At 36.9% G+C, this 25,660-nt stretch overlaps 1 protein-coding gene across 3 annotated transcripts in view; it reads right to left on the bottom strand.

Annotated features, from left to right (window-relative positions):
• Window positions 1–25,660, bottom strand: part of fbxw7 (F-box and WD repeat domain containing 7) — a 183,194-nt gene that overhangs the window by 57,977 nt on the left and 99,557 nt on the right. Inside the window, exon 1 of one of the 3 annotated variants that reach the window (XM_065254690.1) lies at window positions 18,562–18,940. The exons of the other annotated variants lie outside the window; for them this stretch is intronic. Coding sequence (XP_065110762.1) covers window positions 18,562–18,786 — 225 coding nt within the window. The 5' untranslated portion in view covers window positions 18,787–18,940. Of the gene's footprint in view, window positions 1–18,561; window positions 18,941–25,660 lie in introns of those variants that run through there. 3 annotated transcript variants of the gene reach the window in all.

The raw sequence follows: 25,660 nt of genomic DNA, 5'->3' as shown, positions 1-25,660 counted from the left end.
TTAGCATTTTAGCACTACGGGTTCCCTCGCCCTGAAGTCAATGGGTTTTTTTAATGGGTTTTTGCTAAATCGCCTGAAATAAGGTCTGTGGTTAACAAAACCTCTAAATATTTTCACGTTTTGTTCTATGACATAAAATACACCAGTTATAATCTGCTTGTGATTTTTTTAAACTTTATTGTGCCTATAAAACGGTGGTTGCTAACAAGTTGCTAATAGGGACTACATCCTTGGCGGGGAGTTTAGACGTCATCATGACAGGAAATCTGTCACTAGCCTTTCAGCCTCACGTTCTCAGAAGTTTACCTTTCAGTTAATATACATAACGTTATATATTTAGTCTTTTCAAATTGTAGTTTTTCCAAATATTGTTGTACTGTGGAGAGACTGTAGTTTGACATGTTTTGTTTTGTCCGGAGATGCAACCACAAGTCGTCGATGAAAGATGCTCGTTTACCGTCCGATGTTCCCCAGCGTTTGTGCAGTAAGGTAAGCTAACACAACGATGATTTCCATGTGAACACCGTATTTACTGCCTTAATGTGGCCATGCACGACCAAACTTTAATGGTGCATATTGCTCAACACGCGAATGATATGATACTTTGACGGTCAGATGGAATTAAAAAGGCTAAGTTAGCAAGAATAAACGTTTTTCATTACAAAATCAACAGCTAAAATAACTTACCTGTGTCTTTCTCTTAAAATATCTTAAAGCTTGTTTACTTTGCTGTTTAATAGATTAGATCCGCTGCAGTTTTATTAAAGGCTAACGTTACTTCGAGAAATGTGTTTAATTAAAATATTCAAAATAATACCTGGTTTATTGACTTTTATTCAACTTTGCTTTACCCACTAATAATAATGATTGTAGTTATTTGTAAACAGCACTAGTTAGGCATTAGATAGCAATGATATTAATCTTTGTTATTTTAGTAGTAAAGTATGATCTTTGTAATTTTAATTTGTAAAGGTGTAACTTCCATAAAACTAACACTGCTTATTTTGAATTTATCCTTAGACGAGCTGACCGCATGCCCAGTGTCCATTCTCGCATCTGCAGCTGTCATTTTCCTGCAGGGGATAAAATGTCCCCGTTTTGTTTATATCCACAAATGATGTTCCCACTGGACAAATTTTGGAAGATCATTCATACTCCCTGAGACAGGATAGGGCTGATGTGCCTAAAAATGTTCCACCACCCATTTATAAAGAGGAGGAAATGGCTACAATTTATGGCTGACAAAGATGATGAACCATCTCCGGCTGATCAAACCCTCACTATCAATTCTGAGGAACAACCAAATAAAAGCACAACTAAAGAAGAGCTGCAGTCTGGACGAAGAAGAAGAATCCAGCTTGAGATTGAGTTAGAACATTCCATAACAGAGATTCAGCTTCTCAAAGACTAACTCCAAAGGCAAACGAGTAACTGTCATGACAGGTATTCAGCCTTTCAGATGAGTGAAAGTGTGATTCGAATGGAGACAGGATTGCCAGATAGGGATACTTTCAGTGCTGTGTTTGAATATGTTGCTCATTTTGAGGATTCCATTACGTACTTTGCTGGATGGAGGAGACCCAAAGAAATCATCCTTGAGGACCTTGATTAAAATTCGCCACAACTATACACACTTGCACTTTCCATGTGGGCATTCACATTGTGTTGCAAAAATACCTTCTTTCCCTGTAGAGACTTGTCATGTGAATTATATAGTATATAGTTTGTTTTCAGTTTACTTATTTTATGAAAATAAAGACAAAACTTGCTGCAATGTTTCTGTGGATATGTGATTGGAGCATTTTGTTAACTTTTGTTTAATTCCCAGAGAACACGCTGCTATCTAAAGCTTGAATGCACTGTAAGTCACTTGTCTAACAAATACCAAAAATTAAATGTTTACCTATTGTAACTATACACCAGTCAGCTCACAGTAATGTGAGATAAAATTTACTACACAGGCTCTCACATTGGGGCTTGTGGATTACCAGGTAAAAATATATAGAAAATGTGAACAAAATTAGTATATATGGTTTATTTAGGGAACATGTATGGTTTAATTATAATATATTGTATTTAAGCATTGATGCTATTGGACAATTCTCTTTAAATTCAACATATATAATTATATATAACTATTATATTAAATGTTTGGAATTTAACTGTGTTCTGTTTGTTCAGAGATTGTATAGTTATCTTATAAATACATAGAACACTTTATTTAACTCTTCTATCTCTCCATAGTTTTACTTAATGAGACTTGATAAACCTTGTCCCTCATGCTGGCCCTTACAATACCGGTAAGTAAACCAGCATCTAAGCTGCACTGTTATGTCCAGATTTATAGTGGTTCTCTCTCCTCGATCTATGGTTTTCTATCGTCTAAGTAAGAAAAAGTACATAAGATTGGAAATTGATACGACAATAGCTAGGCGGGCTTCAGATATGTTTTTTTTTTTGGCGAATTAGCAAATGGTATGCAAACATACAATCAAACATAATACAGTGAAAGATAATCTTTAAAGTTTATTTGGGGCACAATGATCATGCATCATAACCTTAATCACAAAGAAAATAATATTAAGGTTTATATAAACTAACGAAATAATAAACTAATAAATAAATAAAACATTAACAAAAAATCTCAAAGAGGCACGTGTAAACAATATTTCTAACATTTTTGGAAATAACGAATGGGCAATATTTATCATGAAAAAGTGGATAAGTGTCCATAAACAGCGCAGATCATGTTTTTTAAATAAAGTTTGAGGAAGCTTGATGATGACGTTGATCCGCGACCGGTGCGCTGTAGTCCGTTTATAGCATACCGTTAGCATTTTATATCTGACGGCTTTATTTAGGCTTCAAAATGTATACATTTTCGTTTAACTTATAAAGATTATCTTGATAGACAAAACGTGTAAGGTTCATAACTCTTTGTTGAACACAGATCTTATTTTTTGCGATTTTCCAAAAGTCTATGGGAAAAATGAATGGCTTTTCGATCGAGGGAACCCATGCGCCGCTAACTTCCGGGTTGGCCTACAAAGTGACGTCATGACTTCGGCACTCTATAGAGGCATAAAACTCATCTACTGAGTGTATAATAAAGTAGGCTTGGTGGACAAGTTCACTAAGTCTTATTATCATATATAAAGTATATAAATATTATCATATACAGAGTTTGGATCCATTTGAGACGTGACCCAGTGGGGTCTTGATGCAATACATTGTGATACTGTAATGCGAGCCTCTGTATATATCTATATGTACATATGCTTTTCATATTTTATGAATAGGATATACATTTAGGAAAGGAATCCTTGAGGACACACCACTATTTGGGTGATTCTTGCGAAATTAGACTTATGAGATGTCATGAAACATTTTGATAAAAAGGTAAATGCAAAGTAAGAGTAGCAAAATAAGAGCATACAGTTACAAACATCTCTTCATGTTCTATTTTGCAGATGATTTCAAATGACATCATACAAACCAATTTAGTTTTTTTCCCCACATTTAAGGGGAACATTTTCATTACCGCAACGTGTCCATGACTGGATTTGGGTTATTTGACATAGAAATATTTATAATAAAAAAAATCTAAAAAATAAAAAGCAAAATGTTATACTATAAACATTTACATATAAAAGTTGAAATTTTGTTTGTCATAGTACCTAGACAACTTTTTAGTTCTCATTACAGAAACATGAGTTTGTAAATGCATGTATTTAATGTAATATCATGCTGCAGAAATGATATTTTTTGATAATGATAATCTAAAAAAATTTAAATAATTCTATAGTAAATATTTTTTAAATCCTCAAAAAATAATGGTTATAGTAAGTTCAGACCTTAATCTTATATGTGCAAAAAAAAAATGGCTTCAAGGGCTTTTTAAGAAATCTGATGCTAGACATCGTTTAAGTGTGGATTTCGTGAGAATCACCCATATGCAAACCCTAGCAAAAAATTGTGACGCACCCCTATGCTAGTACTTCCTAACCCTGTTTTAAGTTCATAAATAGGAAGAATCTAGTGGTTGGGATGTAAACTCCAAACAAAACAACTGCCATGAGTCTTAATTTTTTAAATATTGATATTGGCAAACAAAATATCACGATACTCACATGTATAGGTATTTTCTTACACCCCTATTGTAACCAGGTTTTACTTTCAACTTAAAAGTAAACCTGGTTTTAAGTAAGTCAGCAGTAAAAGTTCATAAATGTGCTGGATGAGAAAGTTATGAATAACTTGAATAAATTCAACTCAACATGGCTGGATTAAGAATTATTGCCTAAAAACATCTAGAAGAAAAAATGATGCTGAGCTATATACTGCATGAGTCAGTACGAAAACAACTCGGTGCTTTAAATCAAAACCCTTGATGGATAATAATTGGTCATATGATGGGCTTGAAACGGAGCGATTACTTGAGCAATGCTCCAGTGAGCCTGACGGTAATGCTAGGACCCTATTAATAACCAGGCACGTCGCCGGGTTACATTCGTGCGTGGCGCAAAAGGACAAACATTTTACTGAACATCAACTTAGCGACTTCTCTCAAGTGGAATAACATTAATTCCAGGACTGGCATCAAACAGAACAAGTACAAAAAGAAACGTACAAACTTTAAATGAGCTACGTTTTGGTTTGACTAACGCACATTACAATACAAATACATTAACGGCACTGTTTGGAATCATAGGACGTGACCGAGTCATCATGTACCAACGAGCTCTAAACCTTCAACCTTCAGGTAGGGGTGCATGTTTTTGGATGAGCAGCAGGCTTCTATGTAGCCTTTATAAATAGGGCTAGAGAATGCCTGAACTCCATCACCCACATGATACGTGGTCCTGATCAATCTGGGAATCCGAGTCAGGTTTCCTCTGCTGAGCAACAAACACTGTGTCTGCTAAATCTTCAATGCAGTGGCAAAAATGGCATAAGAATCGTAAATTCGGCATTTGTGAGCCTGTTAAACATCAGTGAATCCTTTCAAAACTATCATTTCAACTATTTGTTTTCATAAACACTCAAAAATGTTCAATGATCGCAGTTTGTATCTTATATTGATACTGCACAGCCCTATTGCAACCATTGTTTTCATACTAAAATTACAGATGCACCTGCAAAGGGAAAAAAGCAAAAAAGTTAAAGGGGCAAACGAGTAGAGATGTTTATTTTGACAGCACTGTGATGTTCCTACAGTTACTGCACTCATCACACCCCGAATAACACACTTCAAACCTCTGAGACAAATAAAACCTGGCCACACAAATCTCTAGGGTAAGAACCACTTCATTTATAGATGGGAGATGCATACATAACATTCAAAAGAGCAGAGCGGGTTGGAGCACCACTTTTTATTTTGTAGTAGTACCTGGTATTATGTAGCGTTCAGCCAGAGTTGTGCACCGTTTACACATACGGTATAACTCTCAAAAGTTTGGGTTTTCATGACCTTAAAGTGCCATTGTGTTGTAAATTTTTTCCAAATTTGGTTCAAAACACTATAATAGCGGCCTGGGATTGGCACATTTTTTACATTGAACTGAATTCTGAGCTCAGCAACAATATTCGGTTTGAAAGGACATCCAATACCTATGGATTGCATGTATGTGTTTAGCAATGTTGCACTGTATGGATCTCCCAGCATCTCTGACATCTGTGTCAGCCTGTCGCTGCAGATGCAAAGCATTACGAGAAAAGAAATGCCTGTATCTCTCTTAGCGTTCATTCAATCCAGAGAGCTGGACTAAGAAATGCCAATCTCTATCTAACTGTAGCCTGGACCACACAAGCAGCGGCACACGGTTTTATTCACAGATTAAACGAACCATGAAGACAGCTGCATTAGTCCCACCAAGGCCACCCGACTCGCTGCTAGACTGAACCATACCGCTGATGTGGGTGAAACAGATCGGTTGATGAAGACAGGTTGAGGGAGTGGTGGGAAGGGAAGGTGAGAAATGATCGCACAGGACAGAAACGAAGACCAGACATGGTGCTTAGCAAGATTCTGGGCTCAGCTCCCAGTCTGCTACAGTAGGTACTGCTAAAAGACAAGTTCAGTAACTTCAAACAAAACAGATCAGATGCATACAGCAGGGTTCGAAGGGCAAGACTGATTCTGTTTTGAACAGACTTTCTGGATGGAGTTCAACTTTATAGGGATCGAGGGGTGGGACCCAAGGGCGAATGTTGTTACTTGGTAACAGGGACTTTGATAAATACTTGTTGGCACTAATAGGTCCATAGGGAGTGTGTTGGTAAAAGGCGACATCCCAGAAAACCATCACAATACTGAAACAAAACATGAAACTTTTCTGTGACCCAGTCTGTAAAAACCCAGCTAAACTGTTTTCTACATAAAATATAACCTTGACATATTGAATAAACAGTATTGACTAAAAGAGGCAAGATCAAAGATTCAAATCAATGATTAAATTGCACCCATTTCATTGCTACAAACAACATTACTTTGTGAATTTCTCTGGGGTGGCACGGTGGCTCAGTGGGTAGCTCTGTTGCCTCACAGCAAGAAGGTCCACCGTTCGAGCTAAGGCAGGTGGGCTTTTTGTGTGGAGTTCGCATGTTCTCCCTGTGTTAGCGTGGGTTTACTCCGGTTTCCTCCCACAGGTCAAAAACATGCAAGTTAGGCAGATTGGAGATGCCAAATTGTCCCTCCTCCAACCTGTGTATGGATCAACTTGTCTGAATAAAACTTGTGTATGGATTAACTTGTTCTCGCCATGAATATAACCGTAGATGTTGGAATGGCGTAAAGAAATAAAGGAAGAAGAAGAAGAAAACCTCTGACGTCAGCCGGAAATGTGAAGCTCCTTACCATGTTTGAAAGATTCACACACAATGCAATGCTAACAGAAGTTAAAATTAACAGACTGTAAGTCCAAAGCGGGAGGAATTATGATAATGTCGGTCTTGTCTACATCACCAATCCTAGGAAGTAAATTGTTGCCTACAATCCTAAATTTAATGTAGTAAAAGAAAAGAGATTTATGTTGGGAACGATATCGCATCATTGTTTACTTTGGGGTATGTACCTTTTGCATATCATTAACATATACTAATACACACTTACACACCAAAGGAAATGTAAAATCGTGAACAGGAGGACAGTTGCTCTTTAAGATCATACTTTGATGCTCCTAGCCTCACATGAGAGGCTGCCAATCTAACCTAAGTGCTGGACCACCTCTCAATGGCATTGCTGTGCAAGCAAATCCGATAAACAGAGCCTCATTACAAACTAATAAGTTAACAGCAACAATCTTCTGCCGAAGCAGTTTTTGCATCAACATCCTCTAATCCCAGATATTAAAGCACATTTGCACTATAAACGTTATAGCCCATCTTCATTTACGGCCCCTGGCTACGGGCAGATGCTGAGAGTCTGTGACACATTCCTGGGCCAGGAGAAAGTCACTCACCCACACTGACAGCTCTGCAAGAAATGTCAGTACCTCTTGGCAGCCTTGCAGCAGGTGGGAGGTCTTGAAACATGGTAGATGTCACTGACAGAGTTCAGTGGGGTTTTTTATACTGATTGAGTTTGGCGTATAGAGGTTGGCCCAAAAACAGCCTCAAAAGGGCAACTTGGTAAACAATGTCAGCACATCTCTGTGCTTTTGTTCCTGGGTGGGTGTGCCAGGTAGGTAGGTAGGTTTGCAGACTGGCCACGCTGGAAGTATGGCAAACACCCTGAAGCATAAAATGTTAGCATCTCTCATTCCTACATTACAAGCGCAACATGCTCGTGACCGATTAGCTGACAACTAGTCATGTTTGTTACTGGTGGTTCCGCTTTCCCATATGGACAACATGCAAGACTGTTTGCCTAATACTCTGTCTGTCTGCCTGTGCTGGAATGCGCTTGCTCAGAATAGCTTTGGGCAGATGCCTTCACTATGCGTTATTTGGAGCTCAAGGGCAATGCAATCCCATCACCATCCTTTTGTAGGAGCAAATGAGTATTCGGAGCAGGACACGTCAGCTGATCGAATTTACAGTGTTCATACACAACAAGGCAAGTAAAGGTCACCTGGATAAAACCATTTTTCATTGAGACGTTGCAATATACAACAGCAAGTGTTTCACAAATGTGACAACCACTGTGCCCTTTTCACAAAAATGTGCAGTCAGGTGGGTTGATTTTTCATAGCTGCTGTGCTGTACATGTGACTGTATTTCACCACAAAGGTGGGCAGCTAAGTTAGCACAAAATAAAGTCCTTCCAGAAACACTTTTTTTGTGATTGTTGCGGGCAAAAATCCTTGATCTTGCGGCACATTTTCTTAAAAAATGGGATGGAATATGCGGGATATTTATGCAGCTGTATACGAAGAAATTGCTGGAACTTGCAAAAATGGCTAAACATGAATAATAACAAGCTATTTAGAAAAAAAAATATGGTTTGTTTAAATTAACCTAAAAATTTTCAATATTTTACCCAATGTAAGAGCATAACATAGTTTTTAGGCGGTAAAGTAGCAGTAGATCAGATATTTTGCCGAAATTAAATAAAGATGCCTTGGTAAACAGCAATATGAGCATCATGTTATGATCCATTCCATCAAAACATCTTGGTGAAAAGAAAGGTGTTGTAAACCGAGACTGTTATTGCTAAGGAGGTGCGTGACAAATACAGCAATCTGCCTCTTGTTCCAAGAGGAGTCATGATCAGACCTGCGAGAGTGTCACATTGCCCCTCAGCAATATACTGTACCAAAACAAGCACCATCCCGTCTTCGTCTTAAATAAAGCCCCTACGGAGCGAACTAACCGCAGTACATAAAAAACACGAACAATACAAAACAAATCAAAGCGTACTGACAACACCAAGTCAGAGATTAAAATAAGCATGTGATGTACAGAATGTAACATTTACCACACTGATTTGTTTGTGTGCTCTTGTGTGTGAAATTGTTAGCACATGGATCACTTTTAAAACCAGAAGAAATCCTTTAAGTCCTCAGACTTTTCAGAAAGTACAGACAACTCTTTGACTTTGAAGAGAGTGATTACAGAGTTTTGGCTATGGAATAAAGAGATGTCCAAAGATAATGGTTTCTTTGAAAAAGTATGCTAAAAACTAAATTTGTTTTGTTATCCACAACAGATTTAGGAAAATCTAGTGCCAATTATTTAGCAAATAATTGAAAACTTATTCTGAATAAATGATAATAAAAATTGTTAACATCATTTCAAAAAAGTTATTTGAAAAATATTTATATGGCTTTTGGGGTGTGAAGTCGCGCAATTAAAATGTAATGAAATTTCTTGTGGAGGTGAACGCGGTCTCGTAATATCAGCCTAAGGTTGAGTTTGTGGCAAAACATTTTATAGCGCATGGATTATATTTTTTCTTTAACTTTTTTGTGTTTGGGTTTCTAATAATGTTTGTTTGGGAATGCATATAAAGTCTGAGACATGTTGTGTTTGATTGTTAATTATTCACATGTGAAGCATCTCAGCAGATAAAACCCTCACACTTTACATGATTTAATTGTCTGCATGCTCTTGCTCAAGAATTACAGAGGCTGCATCATTTCTATTGTAACGAATTGGACAAACATTAAAGATTTAAAAGTTGTTGGACAAAAGAAAAAAAATAATCATTGCAGATCTGCTGCTTGCTGCAGGCATTTGTTATAATGCTGGTTTTTACATACTTATTTAAAATATTTTTTGTTTATTAAAATATGTGTTTACTTGGTCTTGATACTTTATTTAAACCAATTATTATTGCATCATCATCATCAGTAATTTTAAAAATTACTGCTCACTGAGGTCTATATTTGTTACTAAAAAATATCAAAAACAGGGGAAAATATAACGCAGGACGAAAGTAACAAAGTGATTTTCTCAGAGACCTGACTAAATTAGCATTCCAAACTATGACCAGGGTTCCCACACCTTAGCTAATTTAAAATTCAAGAACCTTTCAAGTACTTTCTAGGTCCAATACCCTCAAATTCAAGGACTAAATGTTGGGACACATTTCAAGTGAGAGCAAGGTTACATCGTGTTACCTTTTAAGATACATTGTTACAATTCCCTTTTGCGGAGGGAAGCGGAGACACTTTGGGGACGCGTCCAGGGGTAAGTGCGTCTGAATGTGTGTATATCAAATTCAACCAATGGTGAGGCTTAACAACAAAGATCGGGTGACGCGGGAGCCAGTCGTTATCTAAAATATTGCCAAAGACGGCGTTACAGGGACGCAGGAAGTATGACAAGGGAGACGCAGCGCCTCGTTCCCTTCTCAGGGAACAACAGTTACATACGTAACCCGAGACGTATTCATGTGTCAAACACAACTATGCAAAAAGGCATTTTGGTATGAATCAACATTCCCATACAGAAGATATAAGCATTTAAAGCAAACAGTTAAGCACATGTGCTTAAAAGGCTAGAAATGTTATGATATTATCCCACACTACACAGGGAATAATATGGATTTTTTTTCCAGAAAACTTCTTGCATAAAATAGACTCCAGCACTTTCAATGACCTGTATGTATATTTTCAAAAACTTCCCAGGGCCTTGATTTTTTCCCCAAGATTCACAAACTTTCAAGGATTTCAAGGACCTGTGGGAACCCCGTGGGAACCTTGTATGACAGCATCTTAAACAGCAATCCCTTTTGACAGAGCTGACAAATATTGTGTTATTTTGTCATCGTCATTATGCGCGTGTGTAGGTCTGGAAACTGGTTTGACCATGATGAAAATTTTCCTTCTTATAATGTGTTGTGTTTCTCGTTTTGTGCGTTAGAGTACTGATCAATCTACAGATTATTTAGTGCTGTAAGTTTGACTTTTTCAGAGTTTTTCAAAATAAAAGTAAATTGGGTTTAAATGTCAGAAGTTCCTGTCGGGACTAGGGATGCTAAACAATTAATCGCGATTAATCGTTAGCAGAATAAAGGTTTTGTTTACATCACATATGTGTGTAAACTGTGTATAATAAACATGTATAAACATATATATAATATAAATTATACATAAATATACAAATGTATATACACATGTACACATTTCTAAAACATATACATGCATGTGTGTACATTTATTTATACAAAGTTATTATACACAGTTCACACACATATATGTAGTAAACAAAAACTTTTATTCTGCTAACGATTAATCGCGATTAATCGTTAAGCATCCCTAGTCGGGACAAAAGTAACATTTGAATATTTATATTATTCTAATTTGATTTAATTTTTTTAGTGTTGAAACGTAAATGTTGTAAATGTTTTATTCTCAACAACTCAAGTTTTTACTGTCGGGTTGCTTTTGAAACGTTTGATGAAACGGAATTTTAAAATAAATATCATTTAATTATTTTTTGCAAAGATAAACAACAAATTATGTTTGCAATTACATATTAACAAGGTCATAGTCAAGAATATTTACTAAAAACATGTCTAATGCAAAAATCTATCTTGTTCTGTAGTTTACAATGCGCTACTTATGTTCAAACTGAAATTAAACTGAAGTCATTTTAAATTTGTTCAAAATTCCACCTGGTATTATTAGACCACACTTGTGTGTTATTGACCACAGCAAACAGTCTAAAGCATTTTAAAACTTTCAAAATATTTTTTTTTCTGAAAAATGGTACTTTTGCCCCTGCTCTCCTCTACTTCATTATTAATTAGCAAAATAATTGTTAGGGACAGTCCAAGATTAGTTCAAACATTTCAAAATTATGTGATTTCATTCAGTTATCCGTTTAGATATTTCATCATTGAGGATTTCTTAAAAAGTGTAAAAGTCTCATCTCATGAACTCAATCTCGTGTCTCTAAATGTTTCAATAAGACTTAAAATCTAAAGTTCATGTGGACTAGTTCATGACAGACATCCTGCTGGATAGTTAATAACTTTAAACTTATTTTTTGGGTAAAGTACAACACTGCTATAAGAAAACTAAGTGAGGCAAGAGGCTCAAGTTGCAAATGGCTCTTGTTGGTGACCACGGAAGTGGCATAGCATTGATGGGCAGGACCGGATCACTGTATCAAATAGCAAAGTAGATCAAGATAGAAAAGCAATACGCATTAAAGTGTGCTGGCATTCCAGCTTGTGTTCATTTCCTGGTGGTCCTTAAAGTAACAGCTGGAATCTATAGCAGGCCTGGGAAATGGAGGGTTTTGTCTCCTCAGCATGTCTGGATTGAAGAACCAAATCTGCTGCCAGCTATTTATACCAGTGAAAGCACAAGACTGAAAGAGTTAAACTACAGAAAGAGCTGATTACAAACAAAGACACTAAACTTTAAAATGCGATCACAAGAGTCTTTTTATCTTAAGCTCGCCACTTCCTTCCCATTCCCATTAAACAAGCTTCTCCTTTAAGCTTCATAGACTTGGTAGAACTTTCTAAGAGAAGTTTTAGGTATCCTATATTGGCCCATGGGGAACATGAGAAATTCAAGTTATTTCATTCACTAGGACCAGCTGGTAGATCTCAAGTCGCTTCTGCAAGGTGGCATCTAAACCAGCTGCTCATTTGGTAAGGCAACAGGACGCGCGTTTTGTGATTGCAAAGTTTAGAAGTCTATTTCTGTTCACTTTGGATCCTCTGCAGCATCAGCAGAGGACAGATTTTAAACAGAAAGAAATTAAGAAAAGGGATGATAAACGAAGTAATGAACACCACCATTAAGAACAAAGACAAACCTCAGGAGGAAAATTCCCATTTTGCCTCCGATTTAATCTTCTATAAGGAGAATGCACATTTGCTACATAGACCATTTAATTGGCTTTCCCAATGCATGTGCTATCATTTGAAGGGCTCAACATCCTTGATCTCTCATGAAAAGAAATTACACACAAAAAGATGCATTGCCAAATATAGCAGCCGTTCCTCATTTTTCACGACGCTTTTGTAATGAAGGACTTCAAATACATTCCACTTTATTCTCTGATAGGTTTGTCTAATGATTATATTCCCATGGGTAATTGATATCTAATAGTTTGACCTTGAGAAGTGAATTCATTAGCTCTTGAATTCGGCTGAATTAGGCTACACTGCAACATTCAGTTGGCAACGTCACTAAACTGCTTTGCTTTCTATAAGCTGAATTTCACTAGGTTACAATTTTAGGGCGCTACACCCAAATTATCAAATTCAAGTGATGCATGTCTATCTTGTTAGGAAAAAACAGGAAATGTAGGGTGTAGGCTTAATTAACAGTGTGCACACCCGGAGTTACATTTGAGATGAAGCATAAACATGTGCTGTGAATCAGTCAGTTTCAACTCAACAATCATGTACACTTCAGTATTGTTTCTTCTGTGTAGCAGTCACACAAACATTACTCTTTGAAACCAGACTAAAAAAAATTCTGAGTTACTTTCAACCCAGCATTGGGTCAAAAAGGAACAAACCTGCTTAGTTGTAATTTAACCTATGTTGAGTTGTTTAAATGCAAAATGTTGGGCGGTTTTAACCTATTGTTGGGTCAAAAATAAAAAAAAATTGTTTCATTTAACCCAATGGCTGGCTTTGTCCCTTTTTGACCCAACGCTGGGTTGAAAATACCCCAGCATTTTAAGAGTGCATATTACAGGAATTAGGGGTGGGCGATATGACCAAAATCTTCTATCACGATAGGATTAATTTTATATCATGATAACGATATGTATCACGGTAGAGTTTTTTATGTTTTAATAAGGTTTAAATCTTTAATACCATAGAAATGTTCATAATTCTCACAAAAAACATATACAAGCATAGAAAGAAGATAAAAACAAACAAAACTCAAGCTCTCTGAAGATACACAGTCAATAAGAATGATAATAAATTATTATGCATGTATGTATAGGCCTATATATATTTTTATTTAAGGTAGAAAAGTGATTTAATCAGGAGCAGTGAGAGATTTTTTTCTCAATGCTGTTTGATTAACACGAGTGACAGACAGGAGCAAAATTAGGTAACTTCCCCTTTAAGACCAAAGTCCGGATCCAATACACTGTTACACATGCGCTTTCTCTTTTAGCTGTTTACTTTCTCTTAAGACCTTACTGGTCGTGTTTATGATGATGCTTGCAAAGACGGGAATTTTGACGCATATGTGTATTTAAGGCCAATAAAGCGGGAAAAATGCTCACGAGCTTAATAAGCAGAGGTCGCGCGACTTGCGCGCTCCTCACAGACAGAAAGAGCAGCGGTTGCGCGACTTGTCCGCTCCTGACACACAGAAAGAACGCACGCATACAGATCTGTTGTCTGTGTTTCAATGGCTTAAAATAACTTGTTTTAAAACTGCAGTGCTTAAATACGTGTACAAACGTTACGTTTTCGCGACCACACGCACAGGAGCGTGACGTGGGCACGTAACCTCGATAGAAACGATAGTCCAAAATCTCTACCGGTTGACAAATTTCTACCGGTTAATTTTGTCTACCGGTTTATCGCCCACCCCTAACAGGAATCAATCAACTACCTTTATTCTAAAGGGGGGTTGCACACCGAACAAGAAGCACCATGTAATGCCATGAATCTAAAAACAAAACATTATTTTCTATGAATGTACGCACACCGGCGGTGCCAGACGGCGGGTATACGCTGTGACTCTGGGCGCTGCTCAAATCCCTGTCGCGCCACAGAGCACCACTCACATAGTTTAACATTAAATAACATCATATTTCAAATAGTTAGCAACAATTAAGATTGGCTGCTAACGATATTTAGCATTTGAAGTAGAGGCTATCTGACTAAGCTTGCGCTATTTAATGTGTACGTCCGGTGTACGATACCTCAGAGTTGTCCTAGATGCGCCGCTCAGAGTCGGACACTACTTAAAGGACAAGTTCGGTATTTTACACTTAAAGCCCTGTTTTCAGATTGTTTTTGATGAAATAGAATGGTTTTGACTGAATTTTCGACATATGTTTTTTTCGTGTGTTTGTTGTTTCACCTCCCACCTCTACAATGGCTGCATAGGTGCACTGGAACAATCCTTCCTAAAATGCTTTAAACTTTCGTTTACAAAGACGTGAAACTCACCGAGTGGTCAGGGGTTTTCACTGATATGCTCACACAAAAATCGCTGCAAAAGATGCTTTCCAAAAGGTGTTTTAGCATTCGTTGTAAACTTGTGGACCTATTTTTCCAAATGCCTCACACCCGTATATTCTTCCGTTGAGAGCTTAAAAAATAGACACCCCAGCCCAGTTGGTGGCAATAATCCACCTTTGCCAATTGCAAGAATAGAAACAAAGTTCCCGGCGCGGAGTAATACCATACCTCACAGCACATCTAATTCAAGTCAATGGAGTTGGCAAAAACTACGATAAAACCTGTTGGAATGCGGATTTTGCAGCGATTTTTGTGTGAGAATAATATCAGTGAACACCCCTGACCACTCGGTGAGTTTCACTTCTTTGTAAACAAAAGTTTAATGCATTTTAGGAAGGATTGTTCCAGTGCACCTATAAAGCCATTATAGAGGTGGGAGATGAAACAACAAACACCCGGAAATACTCGGGGCAGCCGCATATGTCGGAAATTTCAGTCAAAATCTTTCTATTTCATCATAAACAATCTGAAAACAGGGCTTTAAGTGTAAAATACCGAACTTGTCCTTTAAGTATTTTTACTTTCTACATAAAAGTCAATTTTAAAGTATTTTATCAGTGTTTTTCTTTGGATAACATACATTCCAAAGCATATTATCATAGTTTTTACTCCATTTCATAATTTCAAGTTTTTGGTTTATATTTAATATTTAAGTACAATAAAGGGGCGGAATGTAAGTTATTACTTAAAAAAATCTTTAAGATAGAGTTTTCATTTGTGTATTTATGAGGCAACCATAATGTAATAGAAAGAATGACACCTTGAGTGTCCCCCACGGTTGTCTCTATCAGCCTGTAGGCTCTTTTCTGTGTGGAGGAGTCGGGTCCGAATTGGCGCGAAATTCAAAATGTGACGTCATGCGCGTGCTCGTCTACCTGGGCGTTCCATATAGACGCGTACGGCCGTCATTAGTAAACAGCGGCAATCGCTAGCATGTTTCAAATGGACTCTGTAGACGGAAAGAAGCTTCCAACTTCCAGCACAATCCAGACACTCACGGAAACTCCTCGTAAGTTTAAAAAAATCCTTATCTAGTGCGGCCAAAATAGTGCGTGACCGGCGTGGGGGAAAAGACAAGAGTAAACATCGGATTGGCATTTGATTCTTGGAGGGAGCGCCAGTCAGCGCTGGGTATGAAAACAGACCTTGAGCAGGTTTCCTTTTTACTGCAAAGGTAAGACATAGTTACAGGGCATCTGTAATATATTATGTTATTGTTTTTGTGGTGTAATGCTAACGATAGCATTTATTTTGTGGTGTAATGCTGACGATAGCATGTAGCACAGGACCATTTCAAAAGTTACTTTCTTATATGAATTATCTTTATTCAGAGCACGAGTGCATTAAGATTGTGAGTGTCGGGAGTGTGTTTTACAGTGTCGTGTTACAAAACTTTTAGAAGTAGACTTCTGTTGAAAATATAAAGTAGCACTGCAACATTTTGCTAAAATATGGTCTGTCAAACAATAACCTTACAGTACTGTAACTTTTCTTACATTTGTAAACATGCTGGTGAATCTCAATGAGCTGTCTGTGGTTGCTACGGCAACTCTGGTTGTTGTGGTCGTGCTCGTACGAGTGTGCCCACCGAGAACGAGCATGAGACTGGCTGCAGTTTCTATAACGGCCACTGGTGTCAGTAACGGTTAGAAATTTCTCAACTTACGGAGAGCACCTTTAAACATCGAGTTTTTTTACTTTTACTTAAGTAAAAAGTACTTTTGCACTTTTACTCAAGAAAAGCAAAAGTATACAAATTATGTAATTGGGTATTAAATCAATTTTAATATGCAATATAGAAGGAATAAACAGTATGATTCTGTGCTTTAGAATGTAGTGAAATTTTGTTTGTAAAGTACATTTTTTCCCAAGACAAACACTCGGATAAAGCACAGATGCTTGGAAAATTTACTTAAAATACTGTGCGACCCCCTCAAAAAAATCCCAACAACATAAAATATGGGTAAAATATGAAGAAACCTATTTGGGTAAAATATGTAGAAACCTAATTATTGGTTCATTCAATGGGTTGCGTTTATCTAACAGCCCAGAAAAAGTAGGTGTTTTTTATAGACTGGTTTTCTATTTGTTTTTGTCTGCATTTCTATAATTCCCACAGCTAATGGCCTTTAAATTTGTCTTAATAACATAGAGAGTAAAAGTCGTTAAAACATTTGTGTGACAAAAGCATCCTTGCTTCAAGATGAGACATCCAGCCAGACAAGATATTAGACCCATCCATACTACAATAGATGTTGCCATAAATGGTCATGTCTAAAAAAAGAAATATCTCTAAAAGTTTGATTTAATAATGAGGGAAATTATTTTTTTTAGCTGACTCAAAAGAAGATGAATACCCTGTTCGCAATGAACACCATAATTTTCTCAATAAGCTTAATGGCTTTATTTAGCAAAACGGCTACAACCGGAAGGTCATGAGTTTAACCGTACACCAGTTGCTGAGGTGTAACATTGCAGTGAGTCCTTATCGAACAGGGGTCGCCATGTAAAGTCTCTTTCCGAACCACTCCCGCTTTAACTATGCGATACACGTGCCGCTGCGGTCTGAGATTGGTGGATCATCCCGAAAACCACAGAGCAGCTGCTTTCTCAACCAATCAATACATTTTCTCATGTCCTGGGCAGGGCTAAAAATAGGAACTCCCCAACAAGCCTTTTTAAGGTCACCCGTTCTTAAAAAAGTTGTGACGAACTGCGCAAACATATATACCACTTTCAATCGTAAATATAGTAAAATGGACTGTCGAGTTAAACGTGTGGAAACCATAGATACTATTTTCATATCTATGTTTCAAATTATCCAATTAAAAACGAATACCCAAATGTTATTTGACCATGAAACAACGTTTCATCAGAAACATTGCTGTCTGAATAATATACTAAGGCTCTACGAATGTAGCACTAAACTGACAGCAATGCAGCACGATATGTCTAGCTCATAGACTGTGAAGCTATATTGAGTCTCCTGTCTGTGCCTGAGAAATTACTGCTATTGTTGGTTTTAAAAAACGACAGCAAGGCTGAAGGTTAAACAATGACTCACAATCCTAAAACATCCTAATGCATTTTAAACAGCACCAGAGTACATTCTATTCAAAATCCAAATACATACTTTGGTTTCAATTTGCTAGTAAACTGATATAAAACTATGTGTAAGGGTTTTAAACAAATCTAGTATAGTATACAAAACAACCAATAAAGACCTGCCTCCAAACATCAATGATTGGATGTTATGTTGACTGATAAAGAGCCACACATATCTGACCAAGACTACATCATCTGCTCATTTACAAATACAAACAAACACACCAAAGACAGAAAACAGAATTAACTATAAGAAAAATCTGCGCTCATAAAAAGGCTTCCATTACAAACATGCTGTAGGGCAAACTCTTCAACTCTTTGGGCTCACTCACCCGTCTGCGACAGAAGGGCAGACTTTGAGCTATGATGTTGATGCTGAAGATCTTGAGGACTTTCTGAGGAGGCAGAGGCTCCTTGGCCACCTCCTTGGGATCAGCCAGCCCCAGTGCCTGGCTCTCCGGCAGAGCCTGGGGTGCCTTCTCCTTGCCCGAGGACTTGGGCATTTTTCTCCTCGAGCTGGCTGTTGAGAACCGAGGAATAGGGCAATGCCGCAGCATTGCAAACCAAGGGCTAGTAGGTCATATCCCAGAGGCAAAATAAGGGATTTTGGTCAGTCACCGAATAACCCAAAAGCAAACAAGAGGGTTTCTTGGCATTCGAAGAGACAGTATTTTGCTCAGCTGTAAGAGTCCACACTAAGGTCGCTTCACTGGCTTGCGGGCCCCTTTTAAAATATCCGAGTCTGATGTCATCAGAGTCAGTTCGGTCCACCGGCAGCTGTCCTGTAATGAACTGCCCCCACCCAGGGACACGAGCACAGGATCCTGCTTCCATATCCCACCACAGAACAGCGTGGCAAGAGTATCTGAGATTTACAACATGAACGGTAACAAATATGTATTATAAAAACAGTCCATGCAGTCCATATTGTTTTTTTATATTTGCAGCACATACAAGTGTGTTAAAACCTTAAAAGTGACATACAGAATTGCTTTAGCTGTAAATCAGTATATATCACAACAAAAAAAATAAATAATAAAACACCACAATGGAGGATAAAAAAGGTCAAAGCTAACGACGTAAATGTCCTAATTTTAATGCATCTATCAGTGGATTAACCGTATTAGCCATGTTACTATAATAGTTAGGGATGTCCCGATCAGGTTTTATTGCCCTCGAGTCAGAGTCATTTGATTCTGATTATCTACCGATACAGAGTCCCGATCCGATACTTCTATAATACATAAATAAAGAATAGCGAAAAAAAATCCAGGATTTTCTTTATTTTTTATTAAATTCACCTTATTTTAACATTCAACAACTCTGTGAATAGAGCACTTCTGTAGCATCTCTGCAAAAAAGTGATGTCATGCCGCACGCGTTGCTGTTTCTGTGTTGACTCAAAAGGGTTTAAGTCTGTGACAGCGCATAACTATAGATGTGTTAAAAATAATGAGAATATATCCAGCATATACATATGTACACGGTTTAAATTGGGATTTTTTGTGGGTGCTCTGTTGGGGAGCGGTTCGAGGGGTCACATGTTTAATCCTGATAATAGCAAAGCCACTGGTGTGTTTCAATAACATTTTGGACCTCTGGTAAGATTTTATAAGTTTCAGTTTTCAGATCTTCAACCTTCAGCCCACGTGATCGGATCGGGACATCCCTAATAATAGTTTTAGAGTCTACTTCATACAAGGGCTGTACAATAATAACACTTGCCCCGCAAACATTTTTAACCTATAATCGATTTCATCAGACGCACATGCTATGACACGATTAAACGTCTGGACATAACTTGATGTGTCTGGATGTAACTTTACTTCCGGTCTCTGTTTGTTTAATGGTGTGAGTAGTTGCTAAACTGAACTCTTAAAGGTCGAATATGTAGATTTTTTACCACTAGATGGCGCCAAAACACAATAACATCAAATGACATTGTTTAATGACGCTCTGAAGCAGCGTGGAAATATGGGATTTGTAGTCTTTAACTCAACCACTGATGGCCATCAATCAGACGCGAACAAGAAATCACGTAAGGTAATCAAGTCTTATAAATGTTGCGTTTGATGACATTGTTTATTTCGATATGTAAGTTTATATGTGATGTTCAAAACGAAATTGTTAGTCATATTGATATTACAGTATTAGTCCAAATTCGATGGTTAACACAGCACAGAATTAAGTTTCTAATTTACAATCTACAATGATTTTTCACATAATGTATTGACAGTACAAATCTTATTGTGAAGTGTCTTAAAATGACCATTTATATTGCTGTACAATACCTCTTGATGTGCATATCGTCCGCAGGAAGACGCGCTGATAACAGTTTACACACTAATGTTGTGATCAATATAATAGCATACGTTTTTTGAAGGGTTACGAATCAAAACAACTCACCCATCGCGTAAAACACAAGCAGGATCAGAATATCGGTCTAGTTAAATGTTGTCGCGAAGCTCTCTCCATCCAGATAATGCAACAACAAATTGATCCTCATTCTTTCTCTCGTTTTGTTCCAAACTCTTCTTGGGTCGTTTGGTTGGCCCGTACGCTTACAGGAGCAGTCTTCGCTGACACAACCAGCGCCAGACGGTAAAAAGTAATCAATAAGTCCATAAGAAAGCGCGTAGCCAGACAGGCGCTGAAGCATAGTTCCGCATTTGTCCACGACACTGGCTGCGTCCGAAAACCCAAGGCAGTGATTTGTTGCCTCGCTGCCTCATGAGGAAATGATTCGGAGGCATGAAAACTACAATACTAATTTCTTGCTAGAAATGCAATTAAAATGTGTAAAATGTGAAAATATACATTTATTTACACTAAATTTGTGCTCCAGTCGCTTCCTTGGCAGCCATTTTATTTTTTTGAACTCGACCACTGTTGTCATGTGGTTTTTACGTCAGTAAAGGCGGTGACAAAGGGTCACATGGATATTAACGTCATTGACAGGAGACTGCACTGCCCCATGTCAATGTTTTGAATGGCAATTTTCTCACGATTTACAAGTAGTTGAAAACATTACAGATATAGATAGTAATCAGCTGGACAAAATATATAACACTGGCCTAGTGGTTTTTGGACATTTTACTGCAAATATTTTACAAATTGCACCTTTAAACAAATACCTCTTCAAAAATAACAAATGTTTTGGTTTCCTGAAGACGAGGGAAGGCGGCGGTCATGGATTACTGCTATTTGATAGGAGGTTTGGCAGCCGATCTGTAGTTTAGATTGCATACATTATATAGTACATATTTTACACAGTAACATTAGCAAAGTGTAGTTTTGAAACCCTTTAGCTATTATTTAAACTAAGGTAATCTAAGTGTCGTTTATTTTGCATGTTATCAGAAATAAACTACTCTAAAAGGACTTTGTTGTTATTGATTCTTAGCGAAGATTACAGGAAGTTTCGCATGTTCCAAGAAAGCCGTTTGTTTATGTTGTTACTGCTGAAACCGTCTATAATTTACACCATAGTGTATAGATATAGATATTTTCTTATAAATAAACATATACATTTTAATTATTAATAATAAAGTTGACAAAAACTGTAACATAACCCCATGACAGCTACTGTAAAAATACTACTACTAATCTAAATAAAAAAAATTCTTAGATAATTAAGAAATTCTTATCCATGATAGCCAACTTTTGATGATACTGATTTGATGTCTATTAAAAGCAGTTTTTTTACAGCAGTACATGACAAAATACAATTTAAATGTCAAGCTGCAAAGCATAACAATGCATGCACACAATAAAATGAACGATATAAACTATCATTCTCTCCTTTACTGTAAATTTTCACACAAGTTTGTAATCCAAACCTAATTTTCTAGTATGCTTCGGACCCAGGCACAGTTTATTTAAATGAATAAGGTTTCAGTTGAGTGGAGAAAAGATAATTAGAGTTTGGTTTGAGATGGTAAATTGCATGATAATGATACACCGATACATATCCTGGGTCTCAATATCAACAATTTCTCAAGCAAAAATGTTCATTTGTGGAATATAAAGTGGTCCAATGACACCAACTTGAGTCTAATTGACCCGAGAGGGCCAAACTCATTTTTAGCCCTGCCCTGGAAACCCAAAAGCTGCCGCCCTATCACTTTATACAGACCCACATGAGCCTTCTGCTAATCCCATGGAGCACAACTATGTGCCGTATGTGCACTGCTGAGCCTCGGCCTGTTAGCATGACTGGCACAAGGTAATTGCCGGGAATGCCAGAAATGCAAGGGATTTAACCCCGGCTCCTGCAGAATGTCAGGCACAGCCTTCTGTTAGAAGAAATACTTTATTTTGTATGCCTGTTGCTTTTTAAATATAGCACCTCTAGGGTTATAGGGGGAGGAAACTAGGGTCTGGAATAATGGAAAAGCAATGTTCATTTAAGAGATTAAAAATTGCAACTACATTTACAAACATTCATCTACAGGAAAACAACAGGAAAGTCTCAGAGATATTACAACAGTACACAGCAATACTATAGTGATCAGGGACCGCTTCCTCTGCCAATATTTTCCCTTTAAATTTTCCTTGCGACTGAAAATATGATTTGCAACAAATTAATGAGGTTTAAACCCTGCAAATTAGCTGGAAATTATACACCTAAAGCTATACAACATATTTGATGCTTATGAAATTGCATTTGCAATTTCAGCAAATCCTTATCTATCTTAGCCAGAAGTATGTCACCTTGGCCAAATATGCTAAATGTTAAATCTAACAATTTTTTTAGACTATTAGAGAGAAAGAGCGAGTGACACACACAGCCTAAAGCACACTTTCACTCCAGACCCCTGAAGAGATGACAAGACACATTCTCGAGCTCACAGGTGCCATACTGCAAAGCTGACTGCACTAAATGACTATACGGTCATGAGAACTGACCTAGTTCTACACACACTTGCAAACAAAAATAAAATGCCTACAGTCTACAGTGTTATTGGATCTTTTTGTTGGTCATGAAACAACATTCAAGTCAAAGAAACAGTCCTAACCCCAAGGATAGCCTATATTAAACATATGATATGTTGGGGCAGTGTACAGTGTTACACTGTACAACAAACCCTAAACTCAATAATATAAATAATAATAAATAATAATATAATAACAATAATATTAGTAGTACTTCTAATGGTTACACAAAAATACATGCAGATAAAGCCAACCCAAATGTTTAATGTCATGATGATTACTATCAATTACTACAATGATTACTACAATGATTTGCATTCATTTATTTCCAGCTGATTATTTTATTCATATTTTAAGTTATTAATGAGAGAAAGCAAACTATATGCAGCTGTCGGCTATGTTAACATATCCAACAAATCAAAATCCAATTTCAGTTCTTGTTTTATCATCATGCAATACATATAGTTTGTTATTTTGATTAGATAATCATTAAAATGTTAAAGAATCAGAAGACTAAACATATAATATACATTTATGTAATTAGAATTGTACTCATGGGAGTATTTCACAAAAGTATTTACAGCGGGGAAAATAAGTATTTGACTCACCAGCATTTTTATCAGTAAGGGGATTTCTAAGTGGGCTTTTGAAACAAAATTTGAAGCCAAATATTGAATTCATACAAAGAAATCCGAACATTTAAGTATACAAGTTGAGTCATAATAAATAAAGTGAAATGGAACAGGGAATAAGTATTGAACATAATTTGTTTAATACTTTGTAGATGCCTTTGTTGATGATTACAGCTTCTAAACGCCTCTTGTATGGAGAGACCAGTCATCTGCATTTCTTATTAATATAATTGATATATTTTTATTTAACCATTTACTTCATTTAACCCATTTTCATAGTTCAGTACTGTTGCTTTATTACCTTTGTAATACATTTCAGCACTGTTCACTTTGAGTGTTATGTTTGTTTTTTATTCAGTATCCATTTAAACAACGATCGGCAAGCAGGGACAAATGTAGTTATCGATATCTGTAAAATCCACTATTGAAGACCTCTATAATAAACTCTTATCCTAGCCCTAAAATATGTTTGGTTGCCAAGCATGTTGTTTTTGTCACATTTAACCTATGTTAACACACACAGAGCCTCAGTTTTCCTCAGCTTAACCCACACACTATCAGCAGTAAATTACAACATATCACATGATGCCTGTGCTGCACGGATCCAAATGCAGCAGGTCTCCTTACAGTGTGACAACTTATCTACAAATGCATGAGAGTGCTTTAAATTAATAAGATAATTAAATTCAACAGAGTACTGCCATGACTCTCTCCCACAGGACATAAACACTGATACATAGAAATTTCTAATTACAACAGATATGCAAGACAACCTTAGCATTAGCAGGAGCAAGCAGGTTGTATTAAACCTAATGAAATTGAAGCCTTATTTCTAATTCTAACCTAATGACCTCTGGATATCAGTCTTGCCAGGAGTTTAAAATGTGCTTAGTGCCAGGGGAGGTCACACTGTAGCCCCAAATGTTATCTGTCCTTTCACAACTCAAGGAATCATGACTAAAAATTACTTAAAAATAAAAAAATATTAGTACATAATGCAATGGGAAATTACAGATCAATCGATATCAGTTTCCCAATTTTCTTGTTTACTCAACTTTATACTCAAAAGTTGTTTTACCCAAATTAATTAAATACAAAAAATAGTTGAGCCAACTTAAAATAACAAGTCAATCAACAAAAACAGAGTTTACTCAACTAGGGACTTTAATCCACCCTATTTAAAAGATTAAGTTTTTATATATATTTTTTTTATATTATATACATTGTCCTTAACTGTGGGTTCACACCAGATGCGAGTTCAACACTTTGCGCGACTTCCCTTTGAGGACAAATAAAGTTTAACCTAACTTACATACAAAGTCAACGCAAAGACGTGATCAGACGCGTCCTCGCGTGGGGTGATGCGAATGACGCGATATGGGGCGATGCAAATGACACGATATGGGCGCCGTGTTTGCCACGAAAACACCTGCTATTTGCCTCAAATGCGTCTTCGCCCAAGTTGAAAACATTCAACTCGAGCGAAGAATTCGCATAACACGAAGTTAAATCCCGCAAGTAATCTAGAGCGAGTAACGCGATGCCCCACGTTTGGTAAGTACGTAGCATAAAAGAGACCAAAACATTGGTCGAGTAACTGTAACAAGTAAGAACTAAACACAAACCTCAATCACAGTAACAATCAACAAAAATCATTTGCTATAAAACAACTCTAAATACAACAAATAGCAAACAGACATCAACAACAGCATAAATAATGCCAGCAAACACTAAAACTTTAAAAATTTTAACAACAGAATTGAACATGATGCAATGCATGCTAGGAACACTTTTTGTTAATTTTTTGTTCAGATAACTCTTTTTGGTAAACTTTGACACATTTTGGTCAAATACTTAAGTATTT

This window comes from Paramisgurnus dabryanus, chromosome 4 (genome assembly GCF_030506205.2).
Source record: "Paramisgurnus dabryanus chromosome 4, PD_genome_1.1, whole genome shotgun sequence".
In the NCBI taxonomy this organism is placed as follows: Eukaryota; Metazoa; Chordata; class Actinopteri; order Cypriniformes; family Cobitidae; genus Paramisgurnus; species Paramisgurnus dabryanus.
The sequence above is the reverse complement of the archived record's forward strand: the minus strand, read 5'-3'. Positions and strand labels throughout refer to the sequence as shown.